The following is a 15,020-nucleotide window of genomic DNA, read 5'->3' on the forward strand; positions in this document are numbered from 1 at the left end:
AGCATGCATGACGGCATTGGTCTGAGAAAGGAAAGGGTATTAATATGTGCGGTATAGTTAAGTAATAGTCATAAAGTGTACGTTGTTTTTAAGACTTAAAATTTGAAAAGTCCTGGAAAACGATCTCTGAAAAGAGTGGGAATGTTCTGGATGATGAGATATTCATTCATTCATCTTCTACCGCTTATCTGAACTACCTCGGGTCACAGGGAGCCTGTGCCTATCTCAGGCGTCATCGGGCATCAAGGCAGGATACACCCTGGACGGAGTGCCAACCCATCGCAGGGCACACACACACACACACACACACACACACACACACACACTCTCATTCACTCACGCAATCACACACTACGGACAATTTTCCAGAGATGCCAATCAACCTACCATGCATGTCTTTGGACCGGGGGAGGAAACCAGAGTACCCGGAGGAAACCCCCGAGGCACGGGGAGAACATGCAAACTCCACACACAAGGCGGAGGTGGGAATCGAACCCCCAACCCTGGAGGTGTGAGGCCAACGTGCTAACACTAAGCCACCGTGACCCCCGCCATGATGAGATATTATTATGCAATATTATAAAATGAAAAAAATGATGTGACATATGGGGGGTTTGGTGTCTTGCTCAAGGGCACCTCAGTCGTGGTATTGCCGGCCCGAGACTCGAACCCACAACCTTACCGTTGAGTCAGACTCTCTAACCATTAGGCCAAAACTTCCCCGTTGTTTACACAATGTAGGATATTACAGTACTTTAAAAATTCACAGTATTTTTATTAAGTTCTTTATTTGACTCACCCTGATCTCACCTGACTCACCTGTTTCCATCCATGTGCTCTCTGTGGACCTGGTGGAGGATCATAACTACCTGGATAATAAGATGAATAATAAACTGGACTGGACTAATAACTCAGAAGCCGTCTACTTTACGTGGACTCTGAGGTCCTTCAAATATGCAGGACGACGCTGAAGATGTTTTACCAGTCTGTTAGTCAGTGCTACTGTTTTTTTGCTGTTGTATGCTGGGGCAGCGGACCGAAGGTAGATGATCAGACAGAACACACTCATCTGAACACATTTTTGTATATTTTATCTTTATGTATATAAGTCTAGATTTTGGTTCTCCAAAACGGTCAGATCTCCTGGTTCTGCAGACGCACTGTTTAGGATTTACGAGCGTTGGGACGCCGCCTCAGGAGCTCAACAGCACCACCTGTCGGTCACAACCCGTAAATGCTTCCACGAGAATAAACAAATAAATAAGACACAAAGAAATGAATTACAAATGAAAAATGTTTTAATTATCACTTCAGTCCAGTTTAAAAAACAAACAAACAAACAAACAAAAACAACACCAAACAATCATGTATTTACATTCATGTGTTCTTCTTTCACGTTTTGTTCCTCACATTTATATACATATATATTTACATATAATATTTACAGGAAGATTCATACAGGGGGAAAAAGCTATAAAGAAGACAACAGTAAGAATAAAAAGACTAACAACACTAATATGGGTCATATTAATATTGTTATTAATCATTAATAAGGACAGTGTAATGTAAATATCCATATAAATCTGTATGTACATGACGAGTGAAGAACAAACCCAAGACGAAACGCTACACAAATAATATCCGCTGTTAAATAACTTAAGTGTAAACTGAGGTGTTAAGTGTGGTTACATGTTTCATATAAAAAAGTATGAAGTGTAGAAATAGATACGCGCACACGTACACGCACGTACACACACACGCGCACACACGTACACACACACACACACACACACACACGCACACACACTTATAGAAGTAAAGCTCATTGAATCAACCTCGTTAAGCAACAATTACACGCGACCTGAACCCGCTCTCAACTACCGTGTTAGAATGTCTCAGCTCTGGTACAAGAACCTGCTTCAAGGTTCTGACAAAACATCCAAGCTACTGTTCTAGAACCTGTATTCTTTCAAATATCCGGTGCGAACGTCCGAGCTACCGTTTCAGAACGGCACCTACTTTAAAAAACATTCTGTTACAGCCACTTTCCAAGCTACAGTTCTAGAACCAACACCCTATAAATCCTTCTGCCAGAATATCTAAACTACTTCTCTAGAACCGGACCTGGCTCTAAAGGTCCTACTGAAATATCCAAGCTAGCTTTCTAGAACGAACACCGTTTAAAAATGTCCCGTAAGACCGTCTGAGCTACGGCTCTAGATTAAACCGAACACCTCGCAAAAAAAATGCCTCAGCTGTTCTATAATCGAGGGCTAGAACCGGAACCGACAAAAAGCTCCTGTTCGAGTCTTTAAGCTACAGTTCTAGAATCCTAACGATCAAACGTTCTAAAGTGTCTAAGCAGTAGGTCTGAGATACTCCTCTAGACCTCGCAAAGACTCTGCTGTACCAGAACTGTTCTGTATTGTAACAGTTTAACCCTCTAAACATCTAAAGTGAGGTTCCGTCCCATCGAAAAGCTCCGAGCTAACGAACAAGGACGAGAACCGATTCTGTTCTGATCTTTTAATCGTTCTAGAACCTGAACCGACTCCGTTTTGTTATCATAACAAATCATAAAGCCTAAAGATCAAGCGTTCTGAACATTTGTGCTGATGTTCTGTCCCGTCATCCTATAACTAGAACCAGCTCTAAACATAATAAAAAATAAAATGTCCTGTTTATATCGTTACACTTCTGTTCTAGAACCCGATCCAGCTCCGTTCTGGTGCAGACTCGTAAACACTAAACAGCTGCTGCTGCTCCGTCCCGAGTTACTTTTCTAGACTCGGTTCCGCACGTCCTGTTCAAAGTGTCCGAGCGATGACTTTTACGCCCGGACGGAACCTGCAGAAACGTATTCACGTGAAAATAGAGCCTAGTGAATACTGACACGAGCGTTCCTCAATTATCCCCTATATACTTCATGGAGAATATAAAAAATAGATGCTGAGGAAGTTAACACGTTTTTTTTTTTTTTTTAAGTAGCAAATGAATATTTTTTTTTTTTAGTCAAGGTTGCGAAGAGTCCTGAATAACTGAAGGAGAAATTCGTGCATGAAATGTTTGATTAATGAGATTAAATGAGGAATTTATTTATCCTTCACCTACTTCTTTCCTTCCTTCTTTCATGCACGGCTCTTCAGAAGGAAATGCGTCTAATACGCTGCAAACTTGACTTTTTTATTTATTTATTTAATTTTTTTTTTAGAGATCTTAAGACTTTTTTTTTTTTCTATTCGAAAACAACGCTGCTCCGGTGATCGGACGAATACGGACACGAAACCGTTTGAAGTATCAGATGACGCTTTTCTTCTGTTTTGTTTAGGAGTCGCTCGTTAGGGAAAAAGCACCACTGAAACTTTCACGCCGGTCAAATAAATAGTAGAAGCTGATTTGATGGACGACTAGTGAAAATTAGTGTTGTGTGTAGAGACCAGGACCAGACAATGTGATGGTCTGACATCAATATTGTGATATCTGAACATCACAATAAGTATTTCTGTAACTGTTAGACAGAAGATTTACAGAAGCTGAAAACTAAAAAAAACACAATTCGTATTGGGATATTTAGAAATATCACAATATCGACAGGATACGTTTCCATTTCGCCACATAAATTAACATGAGAAGAAGAAGAATAAACTAAAAAAAAAAAAAATAATTCTTTTTTATCGTTACAGGACTTCATTAATGTGCAGAAACGCTGACACTTCTAGTCTTCTAGCTTTAATAACTAAAAATGCCTGGTGATTGTACACAAACAGGGAACACCATCAAACCTGTACACCTTTATAGTCTGCTTTAGTCGCTACCTCTGACTCCTCCTACCTTTCCCTAGCAGGCTTTGCGATTGGCCGTCTCAGCAGACGGACAAGGCGGGCGGACTCTGTCGCTGCTGTGTTTTTTTCAGCAGTTGGATGCGGTTGTGACAGTAGAACTTGATGGCTCTCCAGTCTCTGCGGTTGGTGACCAGGAGAGGACACTGCTCCAGACAGCGCTCACAGTCTGCTTTAGCAGGAACGCGCAGCTCCATGATGTTCCGCACCAGGTGGGACTCCACCGCGGCCCGCTCCGCCTCCGACCACGGACGCTTCAGGACGCCGCGCTTACCTGGTATATGGAGTAGGATAAAGAAGGAAGAGAAAAATAAAAAAAGAGAGAAACAAAGCAAACAGGAAAACAGAAAGGGAAAGAAAGAGATTAAGTGTGAGGGCGAGAGGAGAGAGCGAAAGAGAGAACGACAAAAATAGAGGAAGCGAGAAAGACAAAGATAGAGAAGGGCACAGAGAGATAGAAGTCATGTTAATGAAACGCAGAGAGATCGACAAGACATCGAAGGACGAAGAGAAAGACAGGTGAGAGTCAGAGAACAGTGAAAACGAGAGTTAAAATGAAAGTAAAAAAAAAGAGATAGAGGAGAAGGAGACAGGGGGGAAGAGAGTTAAGGACGTGTTAATCATTGGTCACTCGCAAACACACCACAGACACACAGAAGGAACTGTTCAAAAATAATCTGTAGTGCACACACAAGGTCATCCGTGTACACTGCAGTAACAGTATTAGCTTACAAGTTAGTTATTAGGTTGTGTACACACACAGACACACACACACACACACACACACCGAGACACACACAGAGACACACACACCGAGAGACACACACACGCAGACACACACACTCACAGAGACACACACTGAGACACACACAGAGACACACACAGAGACACACACACGCAGACTCACACACGCAGACTCACACACGCAGACTCACACACGCAGACTCACACACGCAGACTCACACACGCAGACTCACACACGCAGACTCACACACGCAGACTCACACACGCAGACTCACACACTCACAGAGACTCACAGAGACGCACACACACTCACAGAGACACACAGACACACACACTCACAGAGACACACACAGAGACACACACACACAGAGACACACACACACAATCACACACCGAGAGACACACACACGCAGACACTCACACACGCAGACACACACACACACACGTGCAGACACACACATGCAGACACACACACACCTGTTTTGACCTGTCCTGAACTCCTCTTGCGATTTGGAGAGAACGGAGACATCTTCTTGAGCCGAGGGGTTTTGGTGCCGCTGGAGGACTTTTTAATCATGATGGCAGAAGATTCGCTCTTATCCTTCTCTTGCTCTCCATCCGATTCCTCAGACAGAGAATCCGCAGAATTCCCTGACATCACTATTCAGACACAAACACACACACACACGAAACGTTAACGTCGGTTAAAAGATTTTACGATGTTTAACTGCCCGTTTTATTCTGTATTAATATTCACAGAAGCCAAAACTCAGTATAAGAAGTTCTCTAATAAAATACATTAAAAGACAACAGTAGTGTTCACTGTTGCACAGACAGCTGTAATGCTTCAACTTGTCAGAGCTGAACAGACCTCATGATATTCGGTCTCCTGTTTCTTTATGCTTTAATATTTCTCCAGACAATTAAACTTCTTTAAGACTTAAACTCGGTCCTGTATGAATGTCACATAAACATAATAGTATAATTACACACAAACTCACCATCCAGCTCTAAACAGATATGATGGAGACTCATTCCTCTGAACAGTACGCCGTCTCTCTCCCCACACAGAACCACGCGCCCGATCAGTCCCATGAGTCCCGGGTCCTGCCCGATAGATGCGCAACTCTGGGTCACATGGTACTCTTTCTGGAGAAAGTTCTCTAATCTCAGCTGCGCAGCTCCATGCTGATTCTCCTCTTCGCCTTCGCTCAGCATCAGTAACTGAGTAAGAATAGCGACTTGTCTACGGACACGTGTTTGGGTCAGTGCTCTCGGGTGGCGCGTTCCACTCGATTTGGCCAGATTTCTGAGCAGATCTGTACCTCTCAGAGGAGTGGCGGGAGAATGGTACGGCCGAGCAAACACGTAAGGGTTCTGCGGATCAACTCCGACCCCTGCTCTTGTTTGTAAAAGAAGCTCTAGGCAGTGTTCCGAGTGAGGGGGCAGAATCAGCGGCTGCACGCGTCCTCGTTTGCCCTGTACGCCCACTCGAGGGAGATGGGGAAGGACAAGCCGCTCAAATGGGGAAAGGGAGGCTTCGAGGGGTGTAAGAGCACTTGTGGGCAACGGAGCGGAGCACTGAGGGGTAATCCGAGCCTGGTATTCAGGGATGGTGAGTTTAGAGACCTCACACTCACGGCGACGGTTGTAGAGGATGAGAAGCGCCAGGCTGGAGTGGCAGAGCAGACGCCAAGCTTCAGCTGACTGAGGGGAACGTGAAAGAGAGATGAAGGCTGAGTGCTGGAGACGCCGCAGGTACAGGACAAGGGAGGAGAGAGACGAGAGCAGGGGCAGCATGTGTGGACGGCGAGAACTGAAACACGATGGAAGAGAAATGTACAAAAAAAGTGTGAGAATATTCACGATTAGATTACAAGTGCTGGTGGACAAAATAAAGAAAATGTACACAAAAAATTTTACATATTTAAAAATAACCTTTTGTTTCTTTTACTCTTTTATTTTGCATAACCAGTGCTGTGTCTTAATTTTTTGTTCAAAGTTCCACTCTGAGATTTTACCTGGACAGGTCACTCTTGTCCTCAGCACCGCTGTCATCATCTTCCTCTCCCTCTTCTTCATTCTCTTCCTCCTCCAATTTAGGGTCTTCCACGTGCTTCGACGGCTCGACAAACTCCTCTTTCATTTTCTCCATCAAGTCCAATTCTTCTTTTTCTTTCTTTTTACGTCCCACTTTCCTGGGCAGGGTCACCGGAGTGGGTGGGCTTCTCTTCAGCACCGACACAGGGACACCTCCTCCCCTTCGGGGTGGTGTAGTGGGTGGAGGAGTGGCGGGACTTTTACGCAGGGAGGGACTTGTAAGAGCAGGGCTCTTTCTGGCTGGAGAAACAGAAGGAGGAGGAGGGGGTGGAGACTGTTGTGTGGGAATAACGATGGCTTCTCTGTGGTTGTGATTGTGGCCAGAGGCAGAAGAAGACGAAGAGGAGGATGAAGGAAGAGAAGCATGGAAATGAGGCAGGTGGGCGGAGCCTTGTGACTTCAACATGGCTGCACGTACATCTTGTTGGTGAGTGTGGTGCTTGTCTAGATGGTGCTGGAGGGAGCGGTAATGGCGACCGCAGTACACACAACACTGCTTCTGCATCGCAGGGCTCACACCTCTACCTGCGCCCGCATTAACAGTGCTGCCCCCGACCCCAGCAGGGGCGGGGCATTTAAACACAGGCCTGGAGGGTGCAGGAGGCTGAGTGGGGCATGAGGGCAGGGAGTGGGGTAGAGGCTGGGATGGAGGTCGGCCTGGTGGCCGATGAGGAGGGGGATGAGGGGGTTTCCTCTTGTCGTTTGTGTTAACATTAGTGTTGGCTGCAGCTGAAGAGGATATTTTGCGATTCTTTTTGCGGCGACGAGGCGTCCGGCTACGCGGTTCTGCCTCATCTGAGTCACTGACTTCAGAGTGCGAGAGCTGAGAGGATTTAGGTGAGAGAGACCAGGACGGAGTGACATAATCTGATACAGGACCAGACCCAGACTCCTCCTCCTAAACAGAATGAGAAAGAGAGACAGAGAGAGCAAGAGAGAGAGCGAGAGAGAGACAGAGAGAGAGCGAGAGAGAGCGAAAGAGAGAGAGAGAGAGAGAGAGAGAGAGAGAGAGAGAGAGAGAAAGAGAGAGAGCGATAGAGAGAGCGATAGAGAGAGAGACAGTCAGAGCGAGAGAGAGACAGAGAGAGAGCGATAGAGAGAGAGAGACAGTCAGAGAGAGAGAGAGACAGTCAGAGAGAGAGAGAGAGAGAGAGAGAGAGACAGTCAGAGAGAGAGAGAGAGAGAGAGAGAGAGAGAGAGAGAGAGAGAGAGAGAGAGAGAGAGAGAGAAAGAGAGAGTACACTTACATGTATAAAAAACTGAAGATAGAAATAAAAATGAACAGACCGAAAGGGAAAAGTGACCTTTACAAAACAGTTATATTATACTGGGTTGGTTCGCAGACAGACAGACAGACAGACAGACAGACAGACAGACAGACAGACAGGAGGAGAGACACAAATCAAGACAATAAGAGACAGAAAAGGAGATTTATGTGAATCGGAAAAACGATCATGTCCTTCTGCCATCCTGACCCCACCCCTTCCCCCAACTACTCTGGTTACACTCCGCCAATCTGTAGAGTCCAAACTGCAGACACGTGAACCTCAGAGGAGACGTGTGACATTATATCAGAGTGTATTGTTCACTAATCTACCTCAGATCTTCACAAGTGGTCTTTCAGTAGCTGAGCCTAAATTTTGATTCTTATTCAAGAACTTACAAATAATATAACAATAAAAGTAGCTGGATAGACAGCTTACAGTGTGCTTTGTTTAAGTTCATGACTACCACATTATACATTATACTCATTTACGTATTATTTATTTTTTTATCAGGCCCAGATTGATGACCTATTCTCTCCTGTTCTCTATTTATCTCATACACTGAGATCATATAAAGCCCCGCCCACAATTACAAATGTACAAATAAAGTGTGTTTTAAATACGTTATTTTACTGCTAGACAAACACAGTCAGGTCTAGCCGTCCGTCTGCGACACGTTTAAAGCGTACGTTTCATAAAGCTTTTAAACCAGTGTGTTTTGTAACAAGTTACCGTGTTACGACTGTATGAGTGATGTACATTAAACAGTAGGTTTACCTTCTTAATGTTCTTCTCATGGTCAGGAGATGGCTCGCTTGCTGCAGCAGATGAACCCTACAACACAAGGAGAACACACACGTTACCTACATCATGTGCTGATAAATAATTCATCTGCAATAATCACAGTACACACTCACAAAAAGCCTAATACTCACTAACCATTGTACATTCTGTAGTTCCACTAGCGTGGGTAAAAACTCTTTAAAGAAATTTAATTAATAACATACTTTTAAAAAGTAATAATTTAAAAAAAATTAATTAACAACATACTTTCTAGGCAAAATATGCTAACGATATATATAAACGATATTTACATGCAAGTAAATATACAGTATTAGATGTTTTATGCCAAAGTATTGCTTAAAAGGTGAAAAAAAAAAAATTTTTAAAAAATCACATTTTACTGAAAAACATTACAGCTCATTAAAGTAATATTAATTATAGAATATTAGAATTCCGAAATCTTGATGCATACAGAGTGAAATTTGTAATCGTCACCGACGTAATTAAGTTTTTCAGCAAGGGCTGAACTTTTCCGCTGACATCGTGTGACGCACAAACTGATTATTTATACATACGGTTTAATAAAATAACTACGTCTGGCCTCCTGTTGTCCTCTAGATTTAACAAACAGAAGCTAACTCCGAGGTCAACGTTTGCTAGGATTATCGATATTGAATCCTTTGATGTTTCTCTGTTCCATGTCTCAGCTGATTTACAGCTCAATCCTGACGTGTATTAACTTTTATATCCCTACACTTAGTCACTAACACACACACAAACACATCATACACCTTCCTGTACATGCATTAATAAAGCTCTTATAAGTATTATATGTGATCTACATGGTTACCCTTGTCATGGTATTTTCCCCCCACTCGCTTGGATTGTAGTCGACGGTGATCTCTTCGCCTTTGGTGATGTCGCGAATGGCGACGACGACCAGCCGCACCTGATTGCCACAGTGCACCTCTCGGATGCGGCAGTTGGGCGGTGGATAAAGAACGGCTCCCCTCCCGCCGATGGAGCTCTGCTCCCCTGCCTCAGCAGGACTGAAAGAGGGAAAGAGAGGGCGGGACAGAGAGGGGGAAGAGAGAGAGGGAGGAACAGAGAGAGAGAGGGAGAAAGAGAGAGAGAGAGAGAGAGAGAGAGAGAGAGAGAGAGAGAGAGAGAGAGAGAGAGAATCAGAATATCAGAGTGAGACAAAGACAAACAGAGGGCACAGTCAACAGCAGAAGAGAGAGAGAGTGAGAGAGAGAGAAATATAATTACAGAAGAGAGAGAGCAGAGAGAGAAAAAGAAGAGAGAGAGAGAGAGTCAGAATATCAGAGTGAGAAAGACAAACAGAAGACAGTCAACAGCAGAAGAGAGAGAGAGAAGTGAGAGAGAGAGAGTAGTGAGAGATAAATATAATTACAGAAGAGAGAGAGAGATAAAAAAAGAAGGGATAAAAAAGAGAGAGAAATGGGCAGATGATGGTAATCAGTAAAAGAGGGAGTGATCAGCGTATAGAGCACATTAATCAATAGCATGTACACAATATCCACACTGGTGTCAGTGCACAGGACAGAGTGAGTAACTGGACATGAGACGTTTTAAAGAAGGTCTGAACACGTCGCTCTAATTCCACTTCAGTTAACAGTTTCTGATGGTGGTGCAGTGGGAACTTCTCTACCAGCGGCACTTTAGAGCTTCAGTCTGTGTGCTCTACTCAAACAGATCAGGTTTCCAAAGCTTCGACTTTCACTCTAATGCAGCGAACATCATGCCTGCTATCTCGTACTGAACGTATCTGACGTAAACCTGCCCCGTTGCATTCTGGGACTTTGAGTTCTGTGTACAGGACGAGGACGTCTTCTTTGTCCCTAGACCTCTCATTAATACGCTGAATCCCTTTATTTATTTAATATTAACTGTCCTGTGCTTCATAAATGCTTCCATCTATAAGTGAGACATTTTAATTACCTTTAATATTTTACATTTTATAATAAAACCGTTACTTATTTTACTAATCTGTTTATAAATATATTAACTATTTTTTTGCAACAGGAATAAGACAAAATTACAAGTTAATTATATATAAATATATATTTAATTAACTGTATGAATTTTACAAATAAGTGTCACCTACTTTTCATTTATTTATTTATATTTTCGTCATTTATTTAACTTTTTTAACATCGATCCATTACACTCGCATATTAAGATTAGAACATTATTCATTATTGATTTTATTAAAAAATAAATATATAATTCACTGTGTTTTCGAAACTATTTGCTTCATCATTTTACACTTTTTCACGTGATTTTATTTTATCTGCTCTGTAAATGAGATGCTTTTTATTTTAATGCTCACTTTTATTTATCGAACTTGTAACGTGAATTCAGTGAAGCTTGTTATAAACATGGAACATTACACACACACACACACACACACACACACAGAGTATCATCTTCACTGTGGCTAAACACAAACATACAGATACACATACACACATACTGCCTGCACCACTACACACTGTAATAAACACTCACATTGAGACACACATACATTCCATCATTGGCCCAAAGATAATAAACACGTTGCAATAAACACACACAGCCTACATTCCAGTAATCCCCCACATCTACACCCCCCTTACACACACACACACACACACACACACACTGCCCAACCACACACACTTACCCGCTACCTTCCCTCAACTGCATGCACAAACTCAAATACAGCCACATAAATATACACAGACACACATACACACATACACACAGACACACACACAAACACACACACAAACACACACACAAACACACACACAGACATACACACAGACATACACACACACAGACTCACAGACATACATACAGACACACAGACACACACACAAACACACACAGACACACACAAACAGACACACACAGACATACGTACACACACAAACAGACACACACACAGACACACAGACATACACACACACAGACATACACACACAGACACACACACAGACATACATACACACAGACATACATACACACAGACACACACACACACAGACATACACACACAGACACACACACACACAGACACACACAGACATACATACACACACAAACATACAGACACACACAGACACACACACACACACACAAAGACACACACACACAGACATACACACACACACAGACATACATACACACACAGACACACACACACATACAGACACACACAGACACACACACACAGACATACACACACACACAGACACACACAGACATACATACACACACAGACACACACACACATACACACACACAGACATACACACACAGACATACACACACACACAGACACACACAGACATACATACACACACAGACACACACACATACAGACACACACAAAGACACACACACAGACATACACACACAGACACACACACAGACATACACACACAGACACACACACAGACATACACACACACACAGACACACACAGACATACATACACACACAGACACACACAGAGACATACACACAGACATACACACACAGACATACACACACAGACATACACACACAGACACACACAGACATACATACACACACAGACACACACACACATACAGACACACACAGACACACACACACAGACATACACACACAGACATACACACACAGACATACACACACATACAGACACTCACCAGGTTTGAGTAGATTCAGAGTTGCGGTATGGACTAGACCTGTGTTTGTGCTCTGCTCTTCCCTGTCCATTACCTGAAACACACACACACACACCTGTATCATACACATACTTCAGATGTTCTCTCTCCCTTTCGCTCCTCTGTAAGTAATAACAGAAAACACAAATTATACCACAAACACAAGTTTTCAGATTGAGACCCATTCTCTTTCCCTCAAGTAGGTTCCTGTTATCATTCTTTCATCAGCCTCACCGAACCTTCCACTTTACTCAGGTGTTTACGGTATGCGAGCTTCTCCAGGAAGATCTCCGGTCACTAACTGTGCACTTACATCACCTTGGAATTACGGTAATTGTGAGTTTTCGCTTGGAACTGTTAGCCGGAAAGCTCGGCTGCTGAACAATGACGCGTTCAAACAAACAGCGATGGCTTTTTACAGGTAAAGGCTACAAAGAATAAAATGTCAGGATTTAATCTTACATGTTCCCATTATGCACTTCTTCATGAGCACTAATAAAATAATGCCTTATCCACTTAATCTAGTTAATCTAGGTTGGCAAAGGTGCACCAGCAGGGGGCACTGAGGTGTTGTTTTAGAAGTAAAGAAAATAAAACAAGAAAGCAGTGATGATTTATTTTTTATAACCACAAAACCACTCTCAATAACACACACACACACACACACACACACACACACACACACTCCTCACCTGGTCCATAGTTGTGTTCCAACGTGTTCTCCTCATCGTCTTCTGTGGCAAATACTCGATCACACACTTTCACTGGTGTGCCCTTTCTCTTCCTACTGCAACCACGGCTGTAACACACACACACACACACACACACACACACACACACTATTATCTTCAGCCAGCCGCCTGCTATTAACTGCTGAAATAAGACATGCGATTACGTCACACATTCGGTGTCAATAAACTGCTAATCACTGTGAGCGGTAAATAGAAGTCACGGTGCTAATCAATCAATTAACCCCGCCCACTTTGTGTTTTCTTATAATCCATTTGACTGGAAAACAGGTTGCCAAGTCTGGCTATGTAAAGCCACATTTGGGAATAGGCACAACAGGCGAAACAGAAGTCATTATAAATCCGATGGAAGCAATTAAAACGTGTTTCCTCGGCCAACAAACGGAAATTAAACAGTTTTAGGTAAAATGACCGACATGAACACACATATGTACACTGTGTAACGCATTAACACTTCACTGTTTAACACGTTTATCGTGCAGCCTTAAATAAGAGACAAAAGGTTGTGTGCATTTATTTAGTTATTCATTAGCATTTTCTCTTCCTAAACCAGGGTATCATACGTCATCAGATTCTATTGCAGGTTTTCTCCAAAACATTAACAACTTTCCCAAGAGAGACTAACGGCACAATGGGAGTAATAATATAAAGCCTAACTTCAGCACTAGAATTGAATCTGTTAATTTTAGCATTCTGTATTTAATCTATAGCCCTTTAGCACCATTAGATTTAATCTGTAAATCTTTACTTTAATCTGAAAAATTTAAGGACTCCACCTTTAATTTGTATTTTTTGTGGAACACACCTTTAATTTGTAAATTTTCAGCACTGCACCTTTAATCTGTAAAATTAAATTAATTTGTATCTGAAATTATGCTGTTGAACCTCAACGGTGAAAAATGTAAGCATCGTATCTCTAATATGATATTTATATCTCAAGTTTGACATATAAACCTCAGCACCGCATGAACACAGTAATTGAACTGGTATCAGTGTTTAACAGTTCAGTGTTTTCTGAAAGCCTGAGCTCGTTTTTCACAGATGCAGCTGAGGATGTTTAATTAAATGAGCGTGAATATATGCTCAATTCCATAGTTACAGATGTGTTCTGTGTGTGTCTGTGAGAGAGAGAGAGAGACAGCGGGAGAGAGAGAGAGAGAGAGAGAGACTGACATATTCATTGAGCTGTGATGAGACTTAGTCTTGCTGACTGGATATTGATCTGGCCGACCCTCCATCTGGATCTCTGTGTGTGTGTGTGTGTGTGTGTGTGTGTGTGTGTGTGTGTGTGTGTGTGGTGAGAACACAGGCGCATTTATGTGTCCAATTTCTTTGTAGCATTTCAGGTGTCTTGATCAAGCACTGTCAGAAAACCTGCTGTTATAATGAGAGTAAGACCGTCAGAGTGGGAGTGAGACAGCAAGACAGAGAGAGACAGACGGAGAGGGAGGGAGACTAGAGAAAAAGAAGGAGAGAGCAAAAGGGGGAAGGGACAAAAAAAAAGATGTATATAAAGATATAGAGACAGAATAAAGAAAGGAATTTAGAGAAATAATTAGAGAGGGAAAGAACTTTTCTTTCATGTGCTAGTCTAATTGCTTTCTAAGGTGCGTCTAAATAAAAGAGAAGGAGAAACGTGTGTGTGTGTGTGTGTGTGTGTGTGTGAACTAGTAATGTGCCAATAATTAAATAATAAATCCTGATATTTTCACACATGTGCTCCATAAATCAAAACTGTACTCACATTTCTGTAAAAAAAAAAGAATAAAAATAGAGTAAATTAGAACAGTCATGCAGCACAACTCTGCAGGAGCCGCCTCG

At 42.5% G+C, this 15,020-nt stretch overlaps 1 protein-coding gene across 1 annotated transcript in view; it reads right to left on the reverse strand.

Annotated features, from left to right (window-relative positions):
- Positions 1–1,280: 1,280 nt before the first annotated feature.
- si:dkey-117m1.4 (uncharacterized) overlaps positions 1,281–15,020 on the reverse strand; it is a 19,257-nt gene continuing 5,517 nt past the window's right edge. The window contains exons 2-9 of the mRNA XM_060873243.1: positions 13,143–13,249; positions 12,433–12,505; positions 9,582–9,780; positions 8,726–8,782; positions 6,605–7,581; positions 5,585–6,399; positions 5,061–5,243; positions 1,281–4,113 (exon numbers count right to left, since the gene is read on the reverse strand). Of these exons, the coding sequence (XP_060729226.1) occupies positions 3,863–4,113; positions 5,061–5,243; positions 5,585–6,399; positions 6,605–7,581; positions 8,726–8,782; positions 9,582–9,780; positions 12,433–12,505; positions 13,143–13,249 (2,662 nt within the window). The 3' untranslated portion in view covers positions 1,281–3,862. The remainder of the gene's footprint in view (positions 4,114–5,060; positions 5,244–5,584; positions 6,400–6,604; positions 7,582–8,725; positions 8,783–9,581; positions 9,781–12,432; positions 12,506–13,142; positions 13,250–15,020) is intronic.

Source organism: Tachysurus vachellii, chromosome 6 (genome assembly GCF_030014155.1).
Source record: "Tachysurus vachellii isolate PV-2020 chromosome 6, HZAU_Pvac_v1, whole genome shotgun sequence".
In the NCBI taxonomy this organism is placed as follows: Eukaryota; Metazoa; Chordata; class Actinopteri; order Siluriformes; family Bagridae; genus Tachysurus; species Tachysurus vachellii.